The sequence below is a fragment of the Trachurus japonicus genome, chromosome 13, assembly GCF_045865225.1.
Source record: "Trachurus japonicus isolate A0001 chromosome 13, Traja_1.0".
In the NCBI taxonomy this organism is placed as follows: Eukaryota; Metazoa; Chordata; class Actinopteri; order Carangiformes; family Carangidae; genus Trachurus; species Trachurus japonicus.
The window spans coordinates 12,833,576-12,856,784 of NC_140919.1; the positions used below are offsets into that span (position 1 = coordinate 12,833,576).

The 23,209-nt window shown below is 43.6% G+C and overlaps 1 protein-coding gene across 6 annotated transcripts in view; it reads left to right on the plus strand.

The window, feature by feature from the left end:
• rap1gap2a (RAP1 GTPase activating protein 2a) overlaps positions 1–23,209 on the plus strand; it is a 136,289-nt gene that overhangs the window by 97,261 nt on the left and 15,819 nt on the right. For 4 of the 6 annotated variants that reach the window (XM_085794859.1, XM_085794858.1, XM_085794861.1 and 1 more), the window contains 7 exons: positions 12,150–12,185; positions 15,272–15,304; positions 17,889–17,921; positions 18,944–19,165; positions 19,269–19,372; positions 20,969–21,047; positions 22,772–22,825. In XM_085794859.1, the coding sequence (XP_085650985.1) occupies positions 12,150–12,185; positions 15,272–15,304; positions 17,889–17,921; positions 18,944–19,165; positions 19,269–19,372; positions 20,969–21,047; positions 22,772–22,825 (561 nt within the window). The remainder of the gene's footprint in view (positions 1–12,149; positions 12,186–15,271; positions 15,305–17,888; positions 17,922–18,943; positions 19,166–19,268; positions 19,373–20,968; positions 21,048–22,771; positions 22,826–23,209) is intronic. The other 2 variants (XM_085794860.1, XM_085794857.1) reach the window with 1 other exon arrangement.

The following is a 23,209-nucleotide window of genomic DNA, read 5'->3' on the forward strand; positions in this document are numbered from 1 at the left end:
ATAAAATGAATAAAAGAAAAAAATGTTTTACAGTGTCAACACACACATGAGATATCGACCACAGTTTCCAATAAATTCAGTCTCTGAATAAATCACAGTCTCTGTTTTGGGTAGCTCGCCACGACCACTGAGGTCCCTTCTACCTTACAGAACAGGAGGAAATCCTCAGCAGAAGAAGTAGTTGTGCAGATCTCAAACCCAGGAATCCATACCAAAGAAAAAGACCCGGCCTATAAAGGCCAAAAGAAAGGGTTACTATATATTCATGTAAATAAAATATACTTCTAAATGTAAATAAATGCATATAAACACATATTTATACATGTATATTATAACATTGTTTCTTAATAATTGTTTTAACCACTTTTTACTGTGCTTTTAAAATGAACCGAACACACTATAAACATAAACATGCGCCAAAATGGCGGAATACTTCTTTACATTCATCGCCTTTCTTTTTCCTCTTTTTTTTCTCCACACCAGCTCGCTCTCATAAAAAATACACCGAGCGGGGGTTAACGTATGCAAACACAGTAATATAAAACTATTTTTTAAACACTATACACATGAATTTAATGCCTCACTAATCCATATTAACATTAGCAGATGCACATTTCAGCTTTGTTCACCGGACTTTTATCAATTAAGTTCAGGCTACTCACCAGAGGCTCAAACTTCACATACACACACACACTCCGGGCACAAGGAAGAATACACGGCTCGTCTGTCCAGGTTCCGCTTTTTTAAGAGACAGGGACATGGGAGTTCAGTAACGTGTAACCTCAAAAATATAATTTAGCGAAATACATGTGGCTAATGACCGGAGCTAGCGCCATGCTACTAGTAAACACTCACGTTCTCCTCCGTCTCCGTCACAAAACACACGGTCCGCTTCCAACCCACGGCAAAAGAAAAGGCTTCGCTCTCTGCACCGACGATAAAAACTTAACTCAGACTTGGAATATCTGACTTTCTTTCACAAAACGGTAATATCTGCAGCCGAAGCTTAGCATGCAGCCACCTCGACGACGGTCCGGCAGAGAGAGAGAGAAAAAAACAACAACACGCCTGCACGTACACCCTGACGGCGTCTGATTGGTTACTCCGCTTCACATCACGTGAACTCCTCATGTCACCTGAATCTTTTACACTTCCAGAAAGGCACATTCGCCACACTTGAAATAAACAAAACATTCTTTTTAAAACAGATGTAAATAAACGTGTGTATATTAATCTTTTAAATCTATTTATTGACATATTTATGATTTTAATCATAAATCCTATTTATTTATTTTATGTAAGATTATTTTAAATCAAACTCTATTTATTTATTTGTCACATCTATTTATTTATCATTTATTAATTTATTGATCTAATCAATTAACTGATAGCTGGACTAGGATAAGGGCCTAGTAACCTGGGTTACACCCTCCCCTTCTAAAGGTGTGTATGTCCCATTACACCCACATGACTATGAATTGGCCTTGGGTTACTTGGAGGATGTCTGCATAGCCAGGGTTCTGGAGTGCATCGGCAAAAGCAAGGTTGAGGCCTTGGAAGAGTGACTGGACTATAGACAGCAAGGGATTTCCGAGTTGACCATACTGTAGTCGTTCAGGTTGTTCTCTACGCCTCTGGGAACGTCTGGGAACACTGTCACCCTCACTCTCTCCCACGATGACTGGAGAGGTTCCTCTTCCAGATATCCCAGCTGCGGTTCCCTCATTGGTTCTGTCCAATGACACATCCTCACAAGATTTATTGACAGAGCATCCGTCATCCTTGCTGCTGTCACTGAATGACAGATCTGAGAAAACAGGAAGGCTTTCATCCATAATATTTGGTTCTGAGGGAGACTCCGACATGCTCGGCTGAACAGGTAAGGTCTCATCCTCCTGTCTTGAAATGTCAAAGGGGGCGTCCTGAGAGCTTCCAAACAGAGCTCTTCTCACTTTGGGGGGATCAGTTTCTCTATGCCTTGAGATGACCTCAGCCTCCCGATCAACAACTGCTGAGGTTTCTTTCCATCCAGAACAGCTTGGCTCATTTGAGGTGTCATCCCCGAAAGCTGGAGGTTTCTCTGACTCGGATGGAATGATCTCCACAGGCATCCACTGTACTGTCCCTCTTTCAGGTGCACGTCTCTTTTCTCTGTCTTGTTTTTCCATGATTAATGTCTCTGTCTTTTCTTCCAGGTCAACAGGAGCAGGAAGCCAACCAGCTGAAGACGAGGTGGGTTGTTTTGTCTCTCCAAGATGTCTCTCCCTTGCAGGTACTGTCTCTGGCCGGGTCACAAGTCTTGTTTCAATGAAGTCAGAGTTCAATGTCTCTCCAGGTAAGTAGTAGTAGTACTCACTGTCTTCTGACTCTGAGTTATCAACTGCCACCTCTGACTCGGCTGCGGCTTCCATTCTCGACTGTCTCCTTGTTCTTGGCTTGCGGATAATCGGCTTTGGAGGTTGCTCGGACTCAGCTACAGGTAAGAAACCGCATGGCAGCAAGAGGTCACGGTGTAAGGTGCGAAGTGGTCCATCCTTTCCCTCTGGTTTGACAGAGTACACAGGTAGGTCACCAGCACGTCTGACCACTATGTGAATGTCTGGTTCCCATTTGTCGGCCAACTTGTGTTTCCCTCTGATCCGAACGTTCCTCACAAGGACTCGATCTCCTGCCTCAAGAGTGGACTCGACGACTCTCTTGTCAAACCGTTGTTTGTTGCGCTCAGCTGTCTTTGAGGCATTTTCCGTGGCAACTCGGTAGCTTTCCTCTAGGCGGCCCTTTAAGTCATGCACATACTGGGAATGTGACTTGGGTTCACAGCTGGAAGGGAGACCGAACGCCAAATCAACTGGAAGTCGGGGTTGCCTGCCGAACATTAGTTCGTAGGGACTGAATCCGGTCACGTCATTCCGCGTGCAGTTATAGGCGTGCACTAGAGGCTTGACAAATTCTCGCCAGCAAGACTTGTCTTTGTTTTCGAGAGTGCCCAACATCTGGAGGAGGGTCCTATTGAATCTCTCCACTGGATTCCCCCGGGGGTGGTAAGGGGTAGTCCTGACCTTTTGAATGCCAGCGATGGGAGCACAGTTCTTTGATGGTGCGAGATTCAAAATCTGGACCCTGGTCACTCAGAAGCTTTTCCGGAAATCCATAATGCACCAGGAAGTTTTCCCATAAGCACTTAGCCACAGTCTGCGCTTTCTGGTTTCGAGTTGGTATCGCGACTGCGTACTTCGTGAAATGGTCTGTCAGTACCAGTATATCTTTTGTGTTGCTCCGATCCGGCTCCACCGATAGAAAATCCATGCAGACCAGCTCCAAGGGCCTGCTGGCCTTGATGTTACACAGAGGAGCTGCTCTTTCGTTTGGAGTCTTTCGGCGCACACAACGTTCACACCTCTTGATCTTCTGCTCTACATATGCGGACATTCTAGGCCAATAGAATCGTGACCTCACGAGGTCGAGGGTCCGCTCTATTCCTAGATGGCCTAGATCATCATGTAGGCCTCTCAGTGCTGTGGCTCTGAGTTCAGTTGGTAGAACAAGCTGGTGTGTGACTCGTCCATGTTCTTGTCGCGTTCTGTACAACACTCCACCTCTCAACTCAAGACGCTTCCATTCTCGGAGCCACAAAACAAGTTCTGGAAGCTCTTGTCTCAAGGTGGGTGAGGGCATGTCTCCTGACTCCTTGTGCTCAATGACCACTCTGAGATCAGGGTCGGCCTGTTGCTTCGCTCTCATCTCCTCTTCAGTCCAAGGACCAATCACAGGGAGTCCATGATCCTCTTCCTGCTGGAAACCACTGGGCAGAGCATCGGAGTGGACGGCGAGAGACTCGACCAGTGCGACTGATGGACATGTGGAATTTTTGTGAGACCACTCAACATCATGCCTCTCACATATGGCCTTCACTGCATCTGGGAGAACAACATCTGGACTCTCCTGATCCTTCAGGTAATGTAGAGTGAACTGTTGGATCCTTTCACGCTCTTTCCTCGACACAGCATCATCCAGGAGCTCCCCATGTGGTCGACGAGAGAGTCCGTCTGCATCCTGATTCTGAGTTCCTGCTCTATACTGGAGCTTGAAGTTGAATGTCGATAGAGCTGATAACCACCTGTAACTCGTGGCGTCCAACTTCGCGGAAGTCAGGATGTAAGTTAGGGGATTACTGTCGGTGACGACAGTGAAGTCGGTACCGTACAAGTAATCACTAAACTTAGCAGTGACAGCCCACTTTAGCGCGAGGAATTCCAATTTGTGAGCAGGGTATTTCGCCTCACTCTTTGTCAAACCTCTGCTTGCGAAAGCGATAGCCCTCATCCGTCCATCTTGTTCTTGATACAAAGCCGCACCAAGCCCTGTCGTGCTCGCGTCAGTGTGAAGGACGTATGGGAGTTTGGGGTCTGCAAATCCCAAGACAGGTGCGGTGGTGAGCTTGTCAATGATCTCCTCGAACGCTCTCTGACATTCTGGAGTCCACCTCTTCCCAAAGGATTCCTTCGGATGGAAGTACAGGTGAGTTTTTTCTTTTCCTTGGATGTGTTTCCTGAGAGGTGGGTATCCAGAGGTAAGGTCATTTAGAGGTTTGGTGATCTTGGAGTAGTTCTTCACAAACCGTCTGTAGTACCCAGAAAAACCCAGAAAGGAGCGCAGCTGTTTGAGGTTCTCAGGTACTGGCCAGGTCTTTAAGGCTTCAATCTTCTGCGGATCTGTCTCAACGCCGTGCTGGGAGACGATATGACCAAGATACTTCACGGAGGTTTGGAAAAACTTACATTTTTCTGATGACAATTTCAAACCATATTCTTTAAGTCGGTTGAGGACCTGTAGTAATCTTGACTCGTGTTGCTCCAAGGTATCCGAGAAGATGATGAGGTCATCGATGAAAACCAGCGCTTCCTTGCGGTTGAGATCGCCTACACACCTCTCCATCAATCGCTGAAACGTACTTGGTGCGTTGGTAACCCCCTGGGGCATTCTATTAAATTCCCAGAAGCCGAGGGGACACACGAACGCCGTCTTCTGTTTTATCAGTCTCTTCCATTTCGACTTGGTAATAGCCCGATTTTAAATCGAGGACTGAAAACCACTTGGAGCCAGTCAAAAGAGAGAACACTTCTTCTAAGTTTGGTAGAGCGTAAGCATCCTTTATTGTTTGTGAGTTGAGTTTCCGGAAGTCGATGCATAACCTCACAGAGCCATTTTTCTTCCGCACGACAACAATGGGGGATGCGAAGGGGACTCGGACTCGCGTATGACACCAGAATCGAGCAGCTCTTGAAGATGTTTCTTAACTGCGTCGACATCGTGTGGATGGATGGGTCTGGGTCGGTGCTTGAAAGGAGTGTTGTCGCTCAGCTTGATGTGATGCTTTACTTTGTTGGTATGACCAAAGTCCATGTCGTGCTGAGAAAAAACCTCAGGCATGCTATGGAGCAGCCTTGTGATTCGCTCTTTCCACTCCGGTGGTAACGGGGAATCCCCAAAATCAAACTCCATCTTTTTGGTTTCAGGAGCGGTCAAGTCGGCGGAGGGCTCCTTTCCCATCACCTGTTGAACGGCGTGAATTTCAGCCAACACCGTCCTCGGAGGGATGGTGACGTCATGTTGAGTCTCATTCCTCAGCAGGATTGACATCGAGCAAGGGCGCTTGACAGGTAAGGTGCACAGGGAGCTAGCAACCAGCAATCCGCCAGGAAGGGACGACACAGATGCGGCCTCTACAACTGCCCACTTGTCCTGGTGAGCACCACTCATGTGGACCTGCCCTTCCACAACGGCTGTGCTGCCCGCTGGCACCACTTCGGGGGTGTTACTCCGCGCCTTGATCAGCCCAAGAGCTCCAGTACTTGCCTGCTTTTTCCGTACTTCCAGGATTTTCAAAACCACTCTGTAGCCAGGAAGGAATGACTGAGGGCGACAATCATGCCTTTCAACATAGCTGGAATAGAGGACGTCTAATGAGTTGGTGCCAATGAGGATTTGAGGCACACTGCTCACATCAGGAACAACCAACACCAGCGTAGGGACTTCAGTCTCTTTTCCCAAAAACTCCTCTGGAAACAACAGGTTGAGTTCTACGTACCCGAGGTAAGGCACGGCCTCTCCATTGGCTCCCTCTACTTGCAGCTCTACATCCAAAAGGTCGTCCAAGGATTTCAAGGAATGATGGGACAGGTGAGTCTGGAAAAAGGACAGCGGGATAGTGGTCACCTGAGATCCCGTATCTAGCAGGCAGTTAACTTTGTGGCCTTCAATAGTGACTTGAGCAGTGCATTTTGTTCCAACCAGCTTGGGCGGCAGTATGGTGGAGGTGGTGTTAGCATTACCACACTTGCTAGCCACTTGCTTTGTTTTTCTAGGGCGTATGGTTGATCTTTTAGTCCCTGTTTGCCCTGCAACAGGGGCTTCTAGTAGTTTAACTGCTGGATGCTAGGGCTGCCATTTTGCTGATCCCATTGCCGTTGTTTTTCTCTAAGCAGCTGTCTCTTTTCCTCAACGAGGAGGGGGTTGGGTTCACTCTCACAGTGGACTGCCAGGTGAGCGTCTCCACCGCAGCGGAAACAGTACCATGGACGGGGCCTATTGTTTGCTGTTGGCCCAGAACTGGACTGTCCGCTCACTCTCTTGTTGGGTGGCTGGTGTCGAGCTGTCATGGAGAAGTCTCTTGAGAATGCAGGCGATGGTATCTGATGACTCTGAACTTGGGGTGGGCTCACCTGTGCTTGAAGAAAGGCAAGCTGATGTTTCAATGCTTTAATCTCTGTTGCTTCTAGGTGGTCGCTCTTTGCTTCCTGAGTTGCTTTCCTCATATCTGCTACTTGTGCTTGAATGTCAGTAATTTGTCTTTTCAATGTGCTGATTTCAGTTGTGTCAGGACAGCTGACTTTGGCTTTACGTGGAGTTGTAGTCTGCATGACAGCAACCTGGGCTTGTATTTCGTTGAGCTGTTTCTTTAAGACGTCAGTATCTGTTACTTCTTTCTCAGGTGTAGCACAACTGTATGCAGCTAACTGTTGTGATGCAGCTCTGAACTTTGGGACAGCAGGACTTGGTTTGTGTAGTCCAAGGTGTTTTTTCATGCGGTTATGTTTACTTGCCTGTCTGTCTTCCTCCGTTCTAATCAGAAGCACCAGTTCAGCAAACGAGGGCGGTGCATTTGTTTTCCGCTCCAGCTGGAGATCAGCGATCAAGCCATCATTCCAGCAGCCACGACAGAACTGCTTCAGGAGGTAGCGGTTTCGTTCACTCTCGGCGATACCACCTCGTCTGACCACAGCACTCAGAGCAACTTGCAAGCGGTTCAGATAGTCAGACGGCTTCTCGTCGTTGTTCTGCAGCGTCCCCATAAGCTTAGCCAACAGCTCATCTCCATCCTCTACAGAGCCATAGACTGAATCAAGTAGCTGAAGATACACTGATGGCAAAGCTTGAGGGCTGACATGCTTGATAACATCAGTAGCTGGAGGCAATAAGCTGTCCAAGATCTTGCGTGTTCTGTGCAGGTCAGACATGGAGGGATCTGTCAAGAATAAATCAACATTTGCTCTCCAGGTGTCAAAGTCAAGTTCACTGTTTGGACGAGGAAACTTCCCAGAGAAAGGTCTGAGGCGAAATGAAGAGTGCATGGGAGACATAGCTTCATTAGCTCGCATGACATGTTCAACAACGACCCGTTGTACAGCAGGAGGATTAACGTCACTCATGGTAAGTACTGAATGTGTCACTGCAGCACTGTCACCATTACCACTGGCTTTGATGGACTGGGACGCTGGGTGTTGAGTGTTCAAGTTAGCAGCAATGCTAGGCGATGGAGCGGCTGTCAACACAGCAGGCTGCAACTGATCATTCACACTGATAGGTAAAGACGTTACCTGTGGACTCGGAGCAGCGGCCTCGAGCCTTCGCAGAGCTGGTGTTGATGCTGCTCGGGCATCACCTCTCAATCCACGCTGATCACGACTGGGTGAAGGAGATGGTGGGAACACAGCTGGTAAGTTCCTGACTATCTCAGGTGAGACAGATCCAAGCAGGAGAGAGGGCTGTTGCACGACCTGTGATGGCGCTTTAATATTTTCAATCCCCTGAACAGTTGCATCAGATGTGTTCAACTGAGAGTCTTCGACTGGTGCAGTGTCAGCGGGGAGGTTCACAACTTTACCTGCACTCATCTTCATCAGTTCCTCTTGAAGTACACTTTCAAATGACTTCCCACTTTTATCAGCTATGGCTTGCAGTTCCTCAAGATACCCCTTGGTGGCGCTGCTGCTAGCAGTGCTAGTGTAAACACTATCTAAGGAGAGCACCTTAAAGGTAACATTTGCATTAGCTGAGCTCTGATACTCTTTTTGGCAATATAGGTCTAAATGTGTGCATTGCAGAGCTATTTGAAAATTCCACAATGGAGCAGAGATGATACTCTGATTTTGGATCATCAATGACTAGTACTCTGCTAATAGACCCATAGCATTTCAGGTGGCTCTCAAGCTCCTCATCTACTTCAGTTTGAGTTAACCCAATAACAATAACTGAGTTACGAACATTTATCTTTTCATCTTTCACTATATCCATTGTACTATATTGTTGCTTACCCTTTTACTCGTGTCACTCAATAATACTCCACTTTCTCCTGGCTAGCTCGCCAAGTTTCTGTAACCTACCTTAGCTCTAATTGTTGATTTTTTAAAACTAGGAGATACAGATATTTTATCAGTGCATTAATTACCTCGTGGACTAGTAAATCAGAAGTCTAGATCGCTCTAGGAGAAAGGGGTATTGGCAATATGCATTGAGTGACAGAGTAAAGAATTGACACAACCATCAGGTAAGTTTTAAGTGTGTTATATTGTTTTGAATAAAGAAATAAAATAAATAAAATGAATAAAAGAAAAAAATGTTTTACAGTGTCAACACACACATGAGATATCGACCACAGTTTCCAATAAATTCAGTCTCTGAATAAATCACAGTCTCTGTTTTGGGTAGCTCGCCACGACCACTGAGGTCCCTTCTACCTTACAGAACAGGAGGAAATCCTCAGCAGAAGAAGTAGTTGTGCAGATCTCAAACCCAGGAATCCATACCAAAGAAAAAGACCCGGCCTATAAAGGCCAAAAGAAAGGGTTACTATATATTCATGTAAATAAAATATACTTCTAAATGTAAATAAATGCATATAAACACATATTTATACATGTATATTATAACATTGTTTCTTAATAATTGTTTTAACCACTTTTTACTGTGCTTTTAAAATGAACCGAACACACTATAAACATAAACATGCGCCAAAATGGCGGAATACTTCTTTACATTCATCGCCTTTCTTTTTCCTCTTTTTTTTCTCCACACCGCTCGCTCTCATAAAAAATACACCGAGCGGGGGTTAACGTATGCAAACACAGTAATATAAAACTATTTTTTAAACACTATACACATGAATTTAATGCCTCACTAATCCATATTAACATTAGCAGATGCACATTTCAGCTTTGTTCACCGGACTTTTATCAATTAAGTTCAGGCTACTCACCAGAGGCTCAAACTTCACATACACACACACACTCCGGGCACAAGGAAGAATACACGGCTCGTCTGTCCAGGTTCCGCTTTTTTAAGAGACAGGGACATGGGAGTTCAGTAACGTGTAACCTCAAAAATATAATTTAGCGAAATACATGTGGCTAATGACCGGAGCTAGCGCCATGCTACTAGTAAACACTCACGTTCTCCTCCGTCTCCGTCACAAAACACACGGTCCGCTTCCAACCCACGGCAAAAGAAAAGGCTTCGCTCTCTGCACCGACGATAAAAACTTAACTCAGACTTGGAATATCTGACTTTCTTTCACAAAACGGTAATATCTGCAGCCGAAGCTTAGCATGCAGCCACCTCGACGACGGTCCGGCAGAGAGAGAGAGAAAAAACAACAACACGCCTGCACGTACACCCTGACGGCGTCTGATTGGTTACTCCGCTTCACATCACGTGAACTCCTCATGTCACCTGAATCTTTTACACTTCCAGAAAGGCACATTCGCCACACTTGAAATAAACAAAACATTCTTTTTAAAACAGATGTAAATAAACGTGTGTATATTAATCTTTTAAATCTATTTATTGACATATTTATGATTTTAATCATAAATCCTATTTATTTATTTTATGTAAGATTATTTTAAATCAAACTCTATTTATTTATTTGTCACATCTATTTATTTATCATTTATTAATTTATTGATCTAATCAATTAACTGATAGCTGGACTAGGATAAGGGCCTAGTAACCTGGGTTACATGTTGGTCTGACAGCGCAGCGTTGACTCTAATAGGTCAGACTGCAGCACTGTCTCAGTTTACAGCACCTTCTTTAACTGGTTAATATTAAAGCACATCCCCGCCCCTCCCTCCCCTCATAGGGATCAAGTAGGAAGTATGACTTGTTAACACTGAATTCTGCATATTTATAGTGTTAAAGCCCCAGTGTGTAACTTATTTGGCTTTTTATTAGCAAAAATCAAATATGTCTTTCATAAATACGTATTTCACTGAAGTCGAATCACAGCCGCATACAAATGAAAGCTTTCTCGTACCTTAGAATGAGTTGTTACAAGTCGTTACAAATACATAAGTGGGCGACGCACCGAACCGAGGCGGCCATGTTGCATCGCCATTTTTTCTGATATGCAACCACAAGGCTAGATGGGGGGAATTCCTACATATTATACCTTTAAGTTAGATTTGTATTTATATTTGTAATTATTGAGCCCTTGATATGTATTGTGTATTTGTGAGATCTCTTTATTTGCTATGATTTCTCTCCAGTTGTTATGTGTCGGCTGATTGGCTTTGCCAGCTGCTGCCCATGGGCCAAAGCCGACATAAGCCTGATGATGATGATGAAGCCTACTGGGCGAAACGCGTTGCTTTACTTTTAATTTCAATAACAAATCAGTATTGAAATGACCTCATTGTGTGCAGTGGAACTCCTTCCTTTCTTCCTGGTTAATATTAAACTCATTGATAAACTGTGTGCTTGTTCTTCTGGCTTGTCTTGTCACGTCTGTGGGAGCGGTGATGATGAGAGATTAATAGTTTTTCACCAAAGTGCAGGTAAGCAGAGCCGAGAGTGAGTATTAGCTTTTTATTACAGCCTCGCTGTCAAAATGTAGCCATTTAGAGTTTTTTTTTTACTGCAGTTGAAGAGACTGTAAAACACCAGTTAAACACTACTCCAGACTTCACAGGTTAAAGAGCCACAGTTCATTGGTAAGGCATTCATTTCCCTGTTTCCTCTCGCTCCGTGTTTTATGGTGCTACTGAGTGCAGCGGCGCTCTGGTGCATTTAGAAGTGTAAGTTAGTGAGTGTCAATTTCAGTTGAAGCGAGTCAGAGTTCATATTTTTATCACTGAGACTGGTTCCTTCCTTTTTCTCTCTCTCCATTGGTCGTATTGTGTGTGGTCGTGGTAGCAATTTGAAAGAGGAAACATCGCTGCGGTTGTAGAGGCTCTACCAGAAGTGTCTGTGTGAATTTCCCTCACCCCTTTTTTTTTGTCACTGGATTTTTAATTGTGGTGACAGAAACTGACATCCCCTTTGTGTGTGAGTTGCCGAGTGCATCTATGTGCGCACACAACTACCCTAAACAGCAGCTCACATTACACATAGGCTACACATTGTAGGTGAGTCAAAACCGGAGCTCGGAGGCACAAACCATTATCACCCTCGCAGCTTGTTGATGTGACAAGGTGGGAGCCTCAGGGACCGAGTATGTGTGAGAGAGTTGTGTTTATGTGTACACGTGCTGCTTTCTGAGGAAGTGGCTGCTTATCAGCGTGTGTGCATGTGGGCGGGAGCGCCTGTTAGGAAAGTCTCTGCCCTGCCCTGCCCTCTTGACACGGCTGAGTTTAGACTGTGGAGCAGAGTCAAACGCGCCGCTGAGCCAGATCTGCTGCTGTAAACACCGATGTTACGCATCATGTAAGGCCCTTTGGATCCAGATGTTTGGGTTTTGTATCGAGTGTAAAAAAAAAACACTTAAACAGATGTAAATTAAGGATGATTTACTTCTAAGTCAAACTTTAGCAGCGTTAAACTAAAAAAACTGTATTTACAAGTTTCTAAATCTTCTCCTTTCTGTGTTTCAGTCCGCAGAGTTCTTCGATATGCTGGAGAGGATGCAGGTATGAAATTTTCATACTTTCCACGTTCTTTTCTTTCTCTGTGAATCCAGCCTCTCCCTCTCTAGTAATCCTCCTATACTGTACTACTATATCTCTATCTCCTCTATCCTCCTCCTCCTCTCTCGCAGCCACGCTTCGACTGTACTGCTGAGCGATAATTGCACTTTTGCAGTCTCGCCTTGTTGTCTGTGCCATCAGGATGTTGTTTGTTACACTGGGTAAAACTTTGCACATTGCTGCGAGACGCCGTTCATCAACTCGTCTTCTCTGACCAAAACTAGATTCAGTACAGTACAGTACATACAGCACAGGGATAAAACAGACCCTGATGATTCAATCAGCGTAGGTCAGCTGGGTTCGGTCTGCTGCTCAGATTGGTTTATGGTCATGCTGGGGTCACGGAAGAATAAGCTCTGGAGAGATCCGAACTCCTGTAACTATTTTCTCCTTCTCAGTATGGAATACATTGATTTTTTTTTCTTCTTTTTCTTCTGAACAAAGTCTGTCTCTCTCTGTATGTGACCACTTTGTGCTCTCCGCAGGCCTATAAGGGCGCAGGCTTTTGAGGAGTGTCATGACAGATGGGAATGTAAAAAAAAAAAAGAAAGTGAGAGGAGGAGGAGGAGGAGGAGGAGGAGGAGTCAGAAGGTGGGAAATGAAAGGCAGAAAAGAAGAGAGAGTGAAATAGAAGTAGAAGGAAGATACAAAGATGGAGAGAAATACTATTTGCAGGCTCTTTGTGGAGAATAATGGCTCAGGATGGCAGTTCTGAAATGTGTCCAGCGACTTGAAATATTAACGTTAAAGTATAAATGAGCTCCATATTCACACAATCGGATTTTCTAACAAGTGCAAGATCCAACTCATTGTCATAACATACTGTAAATTAAACCTACAAGTCATATTTTTCAGACAAACATGCTTGTTTGGTTCCAGGCTCAACAAAAAATCACATCTTGGATCGATATACTATGAAATGGTTTATCATATAAAGGACCGGCTTCAGTAGGAACGAATTGAAAGATGAACTAACTCACATTTTGTAACTTTTTCACAGAGCCCTGAATCGTGAATCAGATTTTTTCTTAAACTTAAAGGAATAGTTCAACATTTTGGCAAATTGGCCCATTGCCATAATAAAGGTTCGTTACCTTTAATTGTCAGTGCAAGCTATTTTTAGAACGGCAGAGCAGAGCCGTGAGCTGCTCAGAGCTACGCTACGGAGGCTAATGGGATTTCTTGGTTTCCCTCATCAAACTCATCAAATCCACAATCCAACAACTCCAAAACGCTCTGGTGGACAAGTTGTGACCTGCACATTCACCACGCTATGAGATAATAACACAACGTTACCAGACAGAGTTGTTTTAGAGGTAAATTCATGCAAAACCTCTGATGCCCGTTGCTGTCGAGGGCAGTTTTTCAGCAAGCAGTCTCTGTATTTCCCTCTAAAACAACTCTGTCTGGTAACGTTGTGTTATTGTCTCATAGCGTGGTGAATGTGCAGGTCACAACTTGTCCACCAGAGCGTTTTGGAGTTGTTGGATTGTGTATTTGATGAGTTTGATGGGGGAAACCAAGAAATCCCATGAGCCTCCGTAGCGTAGCTCTGAGCAGCTCATGGCTCCAACTCACCACGGTTGTTAATTGTCATAACAAACTGTAAATTAAACCTACAAGTCATATTTTTCAGACAAACATGCTTGTTTGGTTCCAGGCTCAACAAAAAATCACATCTTGGATCGATATACTATGAAATGGTTTATCATATAAAGGGCCGGCTTCAGTAGGAATGAATTGAAAGATGAACTACTGTAACTCACAGTCGGGTTTGGCCTTCGCACAACGAGATTTGTCGACATAGCATGATGAGATGAGAAATAGAGAACGAGACGAATGAGCCTCATCCTTCAGTTTTGAATCATGAGACACTGAGGGATGAAAAGAGACGAGGAGGAGAAAATAAATGCAGCTTGAGGTGAGGGAGCTCCTTACAGCCTGACTTGACTGAAGACATCAGCGGGGTTATTTGGAAAGTGTAACTCGTGGACGGCAGCCAGTCAATGCGGCCCGGTGATCAAAAAGTCTCTCACACACACATATACAGTACACACACATTCATGCACACACACATTGTGCACCTCATCCATCTTTTCAGGCAGCATCGACCGGCTCTCCAGAGCTCTGCCACCAATAACTCCACACGTGGAGCCGAGTGTTCAAAGTGGGATCTGGGCTGCGCTGATGAAGGTCAACTTTTTGATGTCCAACTTTTCCTTTTTTCTTTTTTTTTACCCTTCTCTTTCTTCTTCCTCCTCCTCTCTAACTTCAGCCCTCCTCCTTCCTCTCCTCTTTCCTCCTCTCCTTCATCTTTGTTCTTCTGTCAATGACTGAAAATTGAAGCCTCTTAGGAGCGTCTTTGTGATCAGCCTCATACTGTGGACAATGACTCCCCTGTGACTGTAACAGCTGCTCCGTCAATATGCACTCAGACACACACACACACACACTGCAGACTATGTGTGTGTGTGTTTGAAATGAATGCTATCTGAGTCTTGTTATGATTGCTGGGATAAGAAATGATGGCACTGGTGTGTGTGTGTGTGTATGTTCAGCACTCATGCATTTATTTCCTCACTCCTGTTCTCAGTAGACGAGCTGTTCCACTGGGCCTGTACCAGTAGTAATTGGCCAATTTACTGTGTGTCTACCAGATTGGCTTTTTCGTTGTATCTGCATATATCTAACAAATCACTGTGGGCTAAAAGGCCTGGGAGCGGCTGTATTCCCAACAAATGGTATTAGCAGTTAGCAGAAAAGGAACGTGTCTGGAAGCGGGAATCAGAGAGAGCTGGAGGGAGAGGATGATGACTTAATGTCTGTATTACCTGTGTGTGTATGTGTGTGTAGGAAAGTACATTAGCATGTATGACTCATTCAACTGTCATCTGGCAAATGAGATGTGAAAACACACAGCATGTTCTAGGTAGGATTTTTTTTTTTAAATGCAGAAAAAATAAAAGGAGCTTGCCTTTTGACCCGTGTGCTTTTCCGTCCTCATGCTGCCGCGTACGGACAATAATAAGGTCCCTAAAGCTGAAGAGACCAAAAGATGGAAGGTGTGACCAGACACGTACTCGTTTTTAAAAAAAAATGTTTTTCTGTACTGTAGATCTCATCGGTTTGTGTTATTACCCCCCTCCTCCCTTTTCTCCCTATGCATGTTTCCCTATAGAGTGCCGAAGCGGAAGCAGGAAGTAACGGTCGCCATGGCGGGACCTCAATTCGGAAGAAGTCCCCATGAAAATGAACGGGAGTCAAAGTTTTATTTCGTGATCCGATTGAATTGTGCCAAGAGAAAAAAATATGACCTCTACCTGTTTAAAATATCACGTTTCATGCCAAAAAACCAGCAGTTTGTCGTAAAATGGCAACAGAAGAATGTATTTTGTGTGACAACGCTCTACGGACTACGGATCTGGGGTCGTACAAAAAATACGTCAACAACTGACACGGGAAAGGGCGCCATGCGGTGTGTGACGTCACCTACGCGACTTGTAGTCTTTCTGGTTACAGATTCTTCAAAATTTTTATTCTTCCCTTTTCCCCTTCCTACTTTCTTCCTTGAACGAATCTGTTCCCTCCCTCCATCTTTCTTTACTTCCCTTTTCCCTTCCTTCTTTCCACAATCCTTTTCCCCTTCCTTCCTTCCTTCCTTCCTTCCTTTTTTTTTTTTTTTTTTTTTAAGTATATTTTTTGGGCATTTATGCCTTTATAGATAGTACAGTTGAGACAGACCTATGCCACGCGACGCCCCTCCTTCCTTCCTTTTTGACCCAATTGACCCAATCTGTTCCCTCCCTCCTTCTATCTTTCCTTCCTTCCTTTTCCCTTTCTTCTTTACTCCCATCTTTCTCTTTGTCCTTCCTTCCTTACTTCCTTCCCTTGGTCCTTCCTTCCTTCCTTCCTTGACCCATGAGGACAACAGGAGGGTTAAAACATCACGTTTCATGCCGAGAAATCAGCAGTTTGTTGTAAAATTATTGTAGAAAAGAATGGAAAGATGGAGGGAGGGAACAGATCAGGTCAATTGGATCAAAAGAGGAAGGAAGAAGAAGTAAGGATGAAGGGAAGGAAGGAAAGAAGGAAGGGAAAAAGGATTGTGTAAAGAAGGAAGGGAGAAAGGAAGGATGGAGGAAGGAAACCGATTGGGTCAATTTGACCCACAAGGACAACAGGACGGTTTTAAACATTTTTTTCTCATGGCACAATTCAATCGGATCACGAAATAAAACTTTGACTCCCGTTCACTTAACATTTTTACACGTTTTCCGAGTTGAGGAGCCATGGCGACCGTTATATTTCCTGCTTCCGCTTCACCACTGTTTCATTATGCTTCATTATGCTTCCTTTGCTCTGTGTTTTTCTCCTGTCTCGTCTGTCTGCTTATGAGTGATCCTGAACTGAACACTTTTCAGATTTTTCTCAGGCCTTTTTCTTTTTTTCTTTTTTTTTTAAAGTACGCAATCAATCAATAACCTCCTGATCTGATTGATTATAAACTGAATGAACTTCCAACCGCCAATTGATCCTCTCCGGGGGGCCATGCAGTATCCTGACTCCTCCTGACTGCTGCTGCAGAATATAAATGACTGGCTGGCTGTCTGTCTGTGGCGCTGCGCTCTCACTCGCTCGCTCGCTAGTGCAGACGCCGCCCGGGCCTCAGCAGTATTTTAGAGGTCATGCGCTGGAGCGGCGCTACGCCAGCAGACTGCCAAACCACTAAAGGCTCATAACAGCTCTCGATCCCGGAGGCTAAACTCAATTAAACGGTCTCTGACATCACATTTTTTAAAATTATCTTTTTCTTTTAATGAACAAACAGACAAACAAAAACATAATAAAGTAAAGTAAAGTAAAGTAAAGTAATTACATAAAGGTTTCAGTCAGAGGATACATTTTCATAAAATATATGCACTAGGCAGAAAATACATCAATTACAATTGAAGATACTTTACACATCCTTTGTTATATTTATCTATTTATTTTATTTTATTTTAATGTTTATTTAACAGGGACGATACATACAACATTGCCACAGAGAATGAAAAATGCGATGCATACAAGACGTCTAGCTTCAGCTAATTTGCAGTCTTTGTCCCTGGTCAGGCTAAAGAAGGATAAAAGATACTGAATACAATAAGTGCAATAATACAAATACAGTGAATAACACAGTGAATAGGTATCATGAATAAATAAACACAGCTACAAAATTTAGATTAAGAAATTGCACAAATTAAATAGATTAAACATTAGTAAAATGCTGTATTGACAGTGACTGGAGAGAAGTTAATGTTCACATTTCTGCTGCTGCTTAAGCCGATGTTTAGCTTTAGCACTATCTCACCCATTTTATATACAGTATATCTCACCCATTCGGTGACGGTGACGCCCTCATTGACGTGCTGCGATGATGATGATGATGACTCTGCTGTTTCAGGCTGTTGCATCATCGCCTCACCTGACGGCCCACCCACCCACCAATCCCCCCCTCATCTCTCCTCCTCCTACGTTTACTCTCATGCCCCTGTTGTTTGTGTTTCTGCTTGCAGCTGCTGCATGACTGTGGTGAAGGTGAGTGTTTCTCACTCGCGTTATAATTGGAGTTTTTAACATTGTGTGTGGCCTCTTGTTGTTCAACAGGATGACTACATCCCCTACCCACGGATAGAAGACGTGAGTCATGTTTCACACTCTATACACTCATAATAACACATATTTACACCGTTCTCATGTGTGACCATTAGCGCTGAGTGTTTCCGACAATAGATAAAGCATTTGCAGCCTTAAGGACCTTAATTATTTTCTGCCCTATGATTTATTTCAAATTGTCAAATTGAGCTAGAGATGTGGAGAGCTATTGACCTAAGGTGTTTGCATCAAATCCATTTGTAAAATATCCCTAAAAAGGCTTCATGCCCAGTTTTTTGTAACCTTTTCACAGAGCCCTGAATCATGAATCTGATTTTGTCTAACTTAAAGGGATAGTTCAACATTTTGGCAAATTGGCCCATTGCCATAATCCCTGTAAGCATAGTCTTAGCAGAAGGTTCGTTACCTTTAATTGTCGGTGCAAGCTATTTTTAGAACGGCAGAGCAGAGCCGTGAGTGGCTCAGAGCTACGCTACGGAGGCTAATGGGATTTCTTGGTTTCCCTCATCAAACTCATCAAATACACAATCCAACAACTCCACAACGCTCTGGTGGACAAGTTGTGACCTGCACATTCACCACGCTATGAGATAATAACAGAACGTTACCACACAGAGTTGTTTTAGAGGGAAATTCATGTAAAACCGCTGATGCACGTTCCCGTTGATATCCCATGAGCCTCCGTAGCGTAGCTCTGAGCAGCTCGCGGCTCTGCTCCGCCGTTCTAAAAATAGCTTGCACCGACAATTAGCAAATCTACTGCTGTGACTATAGGGATTATGGCAATGGGCCGATTTGCCAAAACGTTGTACTATCCCTTTAAGAAAGGTCACCACCTCGCGAACTCAATGTGAATGGGATGGGGGGTGTGGTGGATCGCCAGTCAAATAGGATAAGTTGACGGGCTAGTTATGTTGAGAATGCTGTTAAATCTTTCGATAGCTCGCTGTTGCTATGATTTTCTGCCCTATAATTAATGATTATTGAGCTTTGATGTTGTAATTTATTAGATTTTGACTTGTGTCTCCCTCTCTCCTCTTTCTAAGGTGCTGGAGAAGGGCGGTCCGTACCCACAGGTGATCCTGCCCCAGTTTGGGGGATACTGGATTGAGGATGTGGAGGCTCCAGCGGGGACGCCCTCCTCCTCGGAGTCGAGTTTCTGTGAGGAGGAGGACAGGGAGGAGGGCATGAGCCCGGGCGGGGGGCACAGCTACCGACTGGAGTGCAACAGCACGGCCAGAGCTTACCGCAAACACTTCTTAGGAAAGGTCAGTGCGTCACTTTTAACTGTACATTTGTTCGGAGAAAAAGACTATTGTTGTTGTTTGACCTGAGGTCTCGCGCCCTCGTTTCCCACTCTTCCACTTCCAGGAACACATGAACTATTACTGCACCGGCAGCAGCATAGGAAACCTCATCATGTCCCTGAAGCACGAGGAGGGTGAGGGACAGGAGTTCTTACGAATCATGCTCAGGTACAATGAACAGTGTGAGGTGATGATTAATAATATAATGTTCATGTTGAACCCTTTTTTGGACAATCTATCCAAACGCATGGATCTATTAACGCTTTCTTTTAAAGGGATAGTTCAACATTTTGGCAGATTGGCCCATTGCCATAATCCCTATAGTCACAGCAGTAGGTTTGTTACCTTTAATTGTCGGTGCAAGCTGTTTTTAGAACGGCGGAGCAGAGCCGCGAGCTGCTCAGAGCTATGCTACGGAGGCTCATGGGATTTCTTGGTTTCCCTCATCAAACTCATCAAATACACAATCCAACAACTCCACAACGCTCTGGTGGACAAGTTGTGACCTGCACATTCACCACACTTTGAGATAATAACAGAACGATACGAGACAGAGTTGTTTTTGAGGGAAATACATAGACTGCTTGATGAAAAACTGCCCCTGACAGGAACGCACATCAGCGGTTTTGCATGAATTTCCCTCTAAAACAACTAACAAAACAACTAACAACTAACTGGTAACGTTGTGTTATTATCTCATAGCGTGGTGAATGTGCAGGTCACAACTTGTCCACCAGAGCGTTTTGGAGTTGTTGGATTGTGTATTTGATGAGTTTGAAGTTTGAAATCCCATAAGCCTCCGTAGCGTAGCTCTGAGCAGCTCGCGGCTCTGCTCCGCCGTTCTAAAAATAGCTTGCACCACTATAGCGATTATGGCGATGGGCCAATTTGCCAAAATGTTGAACTATCCCTTTAACACGGATGTCAATTTGTGTGATATCCATTGTTGAAAGCTGGTGTGATGATCCATGCATTTTACAGATTTTTATTGAAAATTTTTTTTTTTAAATCCATGCATTTACAGCGACTACCGAAACCATGGAAACCTAAACATAAAATACCACCGGAAGAGCAAAACCGTCTTATGTTGGATACGCTTGCCTGCTCTGCTGCATTTCTGTTTAACTATTTGACCATCTGAAATTTGACACTAGATGAAAAATGAAGGGATCAAATCAAATTATCCTGATGGGAGCAGAAATGTTTAATCAAATTTCATAACAATCAATCCACACAACAGTGGCCAATCTGGGCTGAAGTTGTGGGCTCACTAACAGACAGACAGACCGACATTTCCATCCGCAGAGCAGCGTTGCAGCCACGGCTATAGAAATAATAATAATAAATCAGGTCTGCAAACGGCTGCAGCTCCGAGTTGTGATTAATTTCCGAGCTGATTTGTGGTGCTGCAGCGAGCAGCTTCTCTGCCATTATCACAGTTGGTGACATATTCGTGAACAGGTGACAAAAACAACGCATTAATGCTCTGTTCTTGCTTGTGGGCCGTAGGCAGATGATGGCTGAACTCTTCTTCGACAGCTGACAGAGATAATGTCAGTAACGTTGCCAGTATCGCTTGGCATTAATGAGTTCATAACTAGCTGCTGCTGTCCTGTTTCTCCTCGTTGAAACCTGCTCAGACTAAACTCATCATGATCATAGCATTTTTCTTTTAATTTCACCAGGCCAGCACGTTGCATATAAACTAAACATCAAACGTTGCAAAATCTCTTTGATGGAATAAATCTCTGAATCCCGTTGCAGGTCGAGGACCAAAACAGTCCATGATAGGATCTCTTTAGCAGGAATCAGCCAGCTGCCAAGTGTACCTCAGATTGCCAAGGTAAGAATGTGATATATAAATATTATACATATATAAAGAAGCCCACTTCCCATGAACTCCTTTCCCTTTCTATGCGCACACAATAACATCAAAACATTACGGCAGCTAGAAGTGCTCGATAAAAGGAGGCTTGTTCACTCTGAGGAAGTTATTCAGCAGCTGACTGATCTCATACTTCAACTCACAATTTAACTGAAGCGATTAATTTTTTCCAATGCGTAAAAATGTAATTCAACAAGAGAACAAGTCAAAATGTTATTCTAAGGCATTTATGTAGAGGTGAACATGAACAGAAAGACAGAACAGAACGAATCTGGTCACGTAGAGGAAGTGGGTTTCTTTATTTATATAATTTCAAAATGAAATGAAGTGTTGTTTTAATTGTAAGTCCTTGAGATTCAGAGAGGTAGGTGGTGTAGTGTTCATCATTCTTTCTTTTTATTCTTTTTTTTTTTACCATTCAGCAAAGTAAGCCTCTGTCTGCTTTTCCTCCAATGGCCAAAACCTGCACCTCATTATGTCAGTAAATCCTGTGCAAGTTCATATTCTTACAGCCCTGTCATCATTACCGTAGCTTTTTGGGCATTGAATTAGTGTAGTGTGTGTCTCAGTAGCATCATAATTATCTCGACTTATATCACTCGACCTCATTTATTTAAATTTTTTATTTATATATATAGCTCCATATATTGTACACTGCCTGTCCAAAAAAAAAAGTCACACACACTAATATTTCATTGATTACAACACGCATTCGCTGTGGCATCGTCTCAATAAGCTTCTGCAATGTCACAACATTTATTCCCGTCCAGAGTTGCATTAATTTTTCAAAGATTTTCAATGGGGTTCAGGTCTGGACTCTGTGGTCACATTGGACCATGTTTCTTCCTTGAAGATGATGTTTCCCCACTCTCCTTCCAGTCTTTAATAATGTGTTGGACAGTTCTTAACTCAATTGTAGCAGTCTCAGCAATCCCCTTAGATGTTTTATTTGCTTGATGCCAATAATTTGACCCTTCTGGAGCAGTTTAACATATTTTCCACGACCACAAGATGTGTCATGCTTGTGCCGGCATGCTTGTTTAAGAAATGAGACTGCATCAGTTAGTAGTAGTAGTAGTAGTAGTAGTAGTTTACTTTATTCGATCTTTTACACAAAATTAGTTACAGTTGAGCATCAATCACAGTCAGTCAACCTTCCATAATACCATCATTCGTTCAACTAGTTCATCAATAGATCGGATAGGTGTAGGCTGAAGCTATCTAGCTTATAGATGCCTACCCTTTAATGCAATTTTCCATTAAATCCATTAGAGCTCTTCATGATTTCAGAGTATCCAATAATTAACAAGTGTAGCCAAAAATAAAATAAATAAATAATTAAACAGTATTACAGTTGCAATCAACACCCAATGAATCAATCCTGTTATAGCTTTCTATCATACTATGTTTTAATCTATTTTTAATCTATTTTTGTCATCTATTTTAGTTAGGGTTAAATAAGTTGCTGCCACCTGACACATAATCATCTATACAGTAATTATCCAATGGGAAGCTCTTACCTATTAGCTTTGGGTGAGTTTCTATTTTGGACGGGCAGTGTATATCTATCCATTATATCCATTTAAAGTGAGGAAACGTGTTCCACAGTGAATTTGTAGCTATTGCTGTTTTCAAACTGCTACCAACTCTCTCCAAATGGTCTCTCTTTTTCTAAATTGCAGCTTCTGTGCGACGACGCCACAGGCCTGAAGTTCAACCCAGTCCTGTACCCTCGGGTGAGTTTATTTCTGAACCCTCACATTTATGCATTTATGCAGTCGGGATGGATGACATTAGTTGCCCTCTCCTCCCTCTGTTTGCTCCTGTGGGAAGAGAAGTGGACGCTATATGAGGTTAAAGAACAAAATGCAGTGCTCACTAATATATGCCACCGTTTCATGGCAGCCTTCATTATGGCCTCGTCACATAAATTGGTGCAGTGCTCCTTTGAATTAAAACGTTTGACCGCATCAACACCGCCATTAACTTTTCAGCCCCCCTCTGACTCTTAATCAGAATGAATAGTGAGCAACATATCACATTTTACCCCTCTAACACCTGCCCTGTTCAGTAAGTACATTATTCAAAAATGATCGATGGCACACGGGGACAAAAACAAC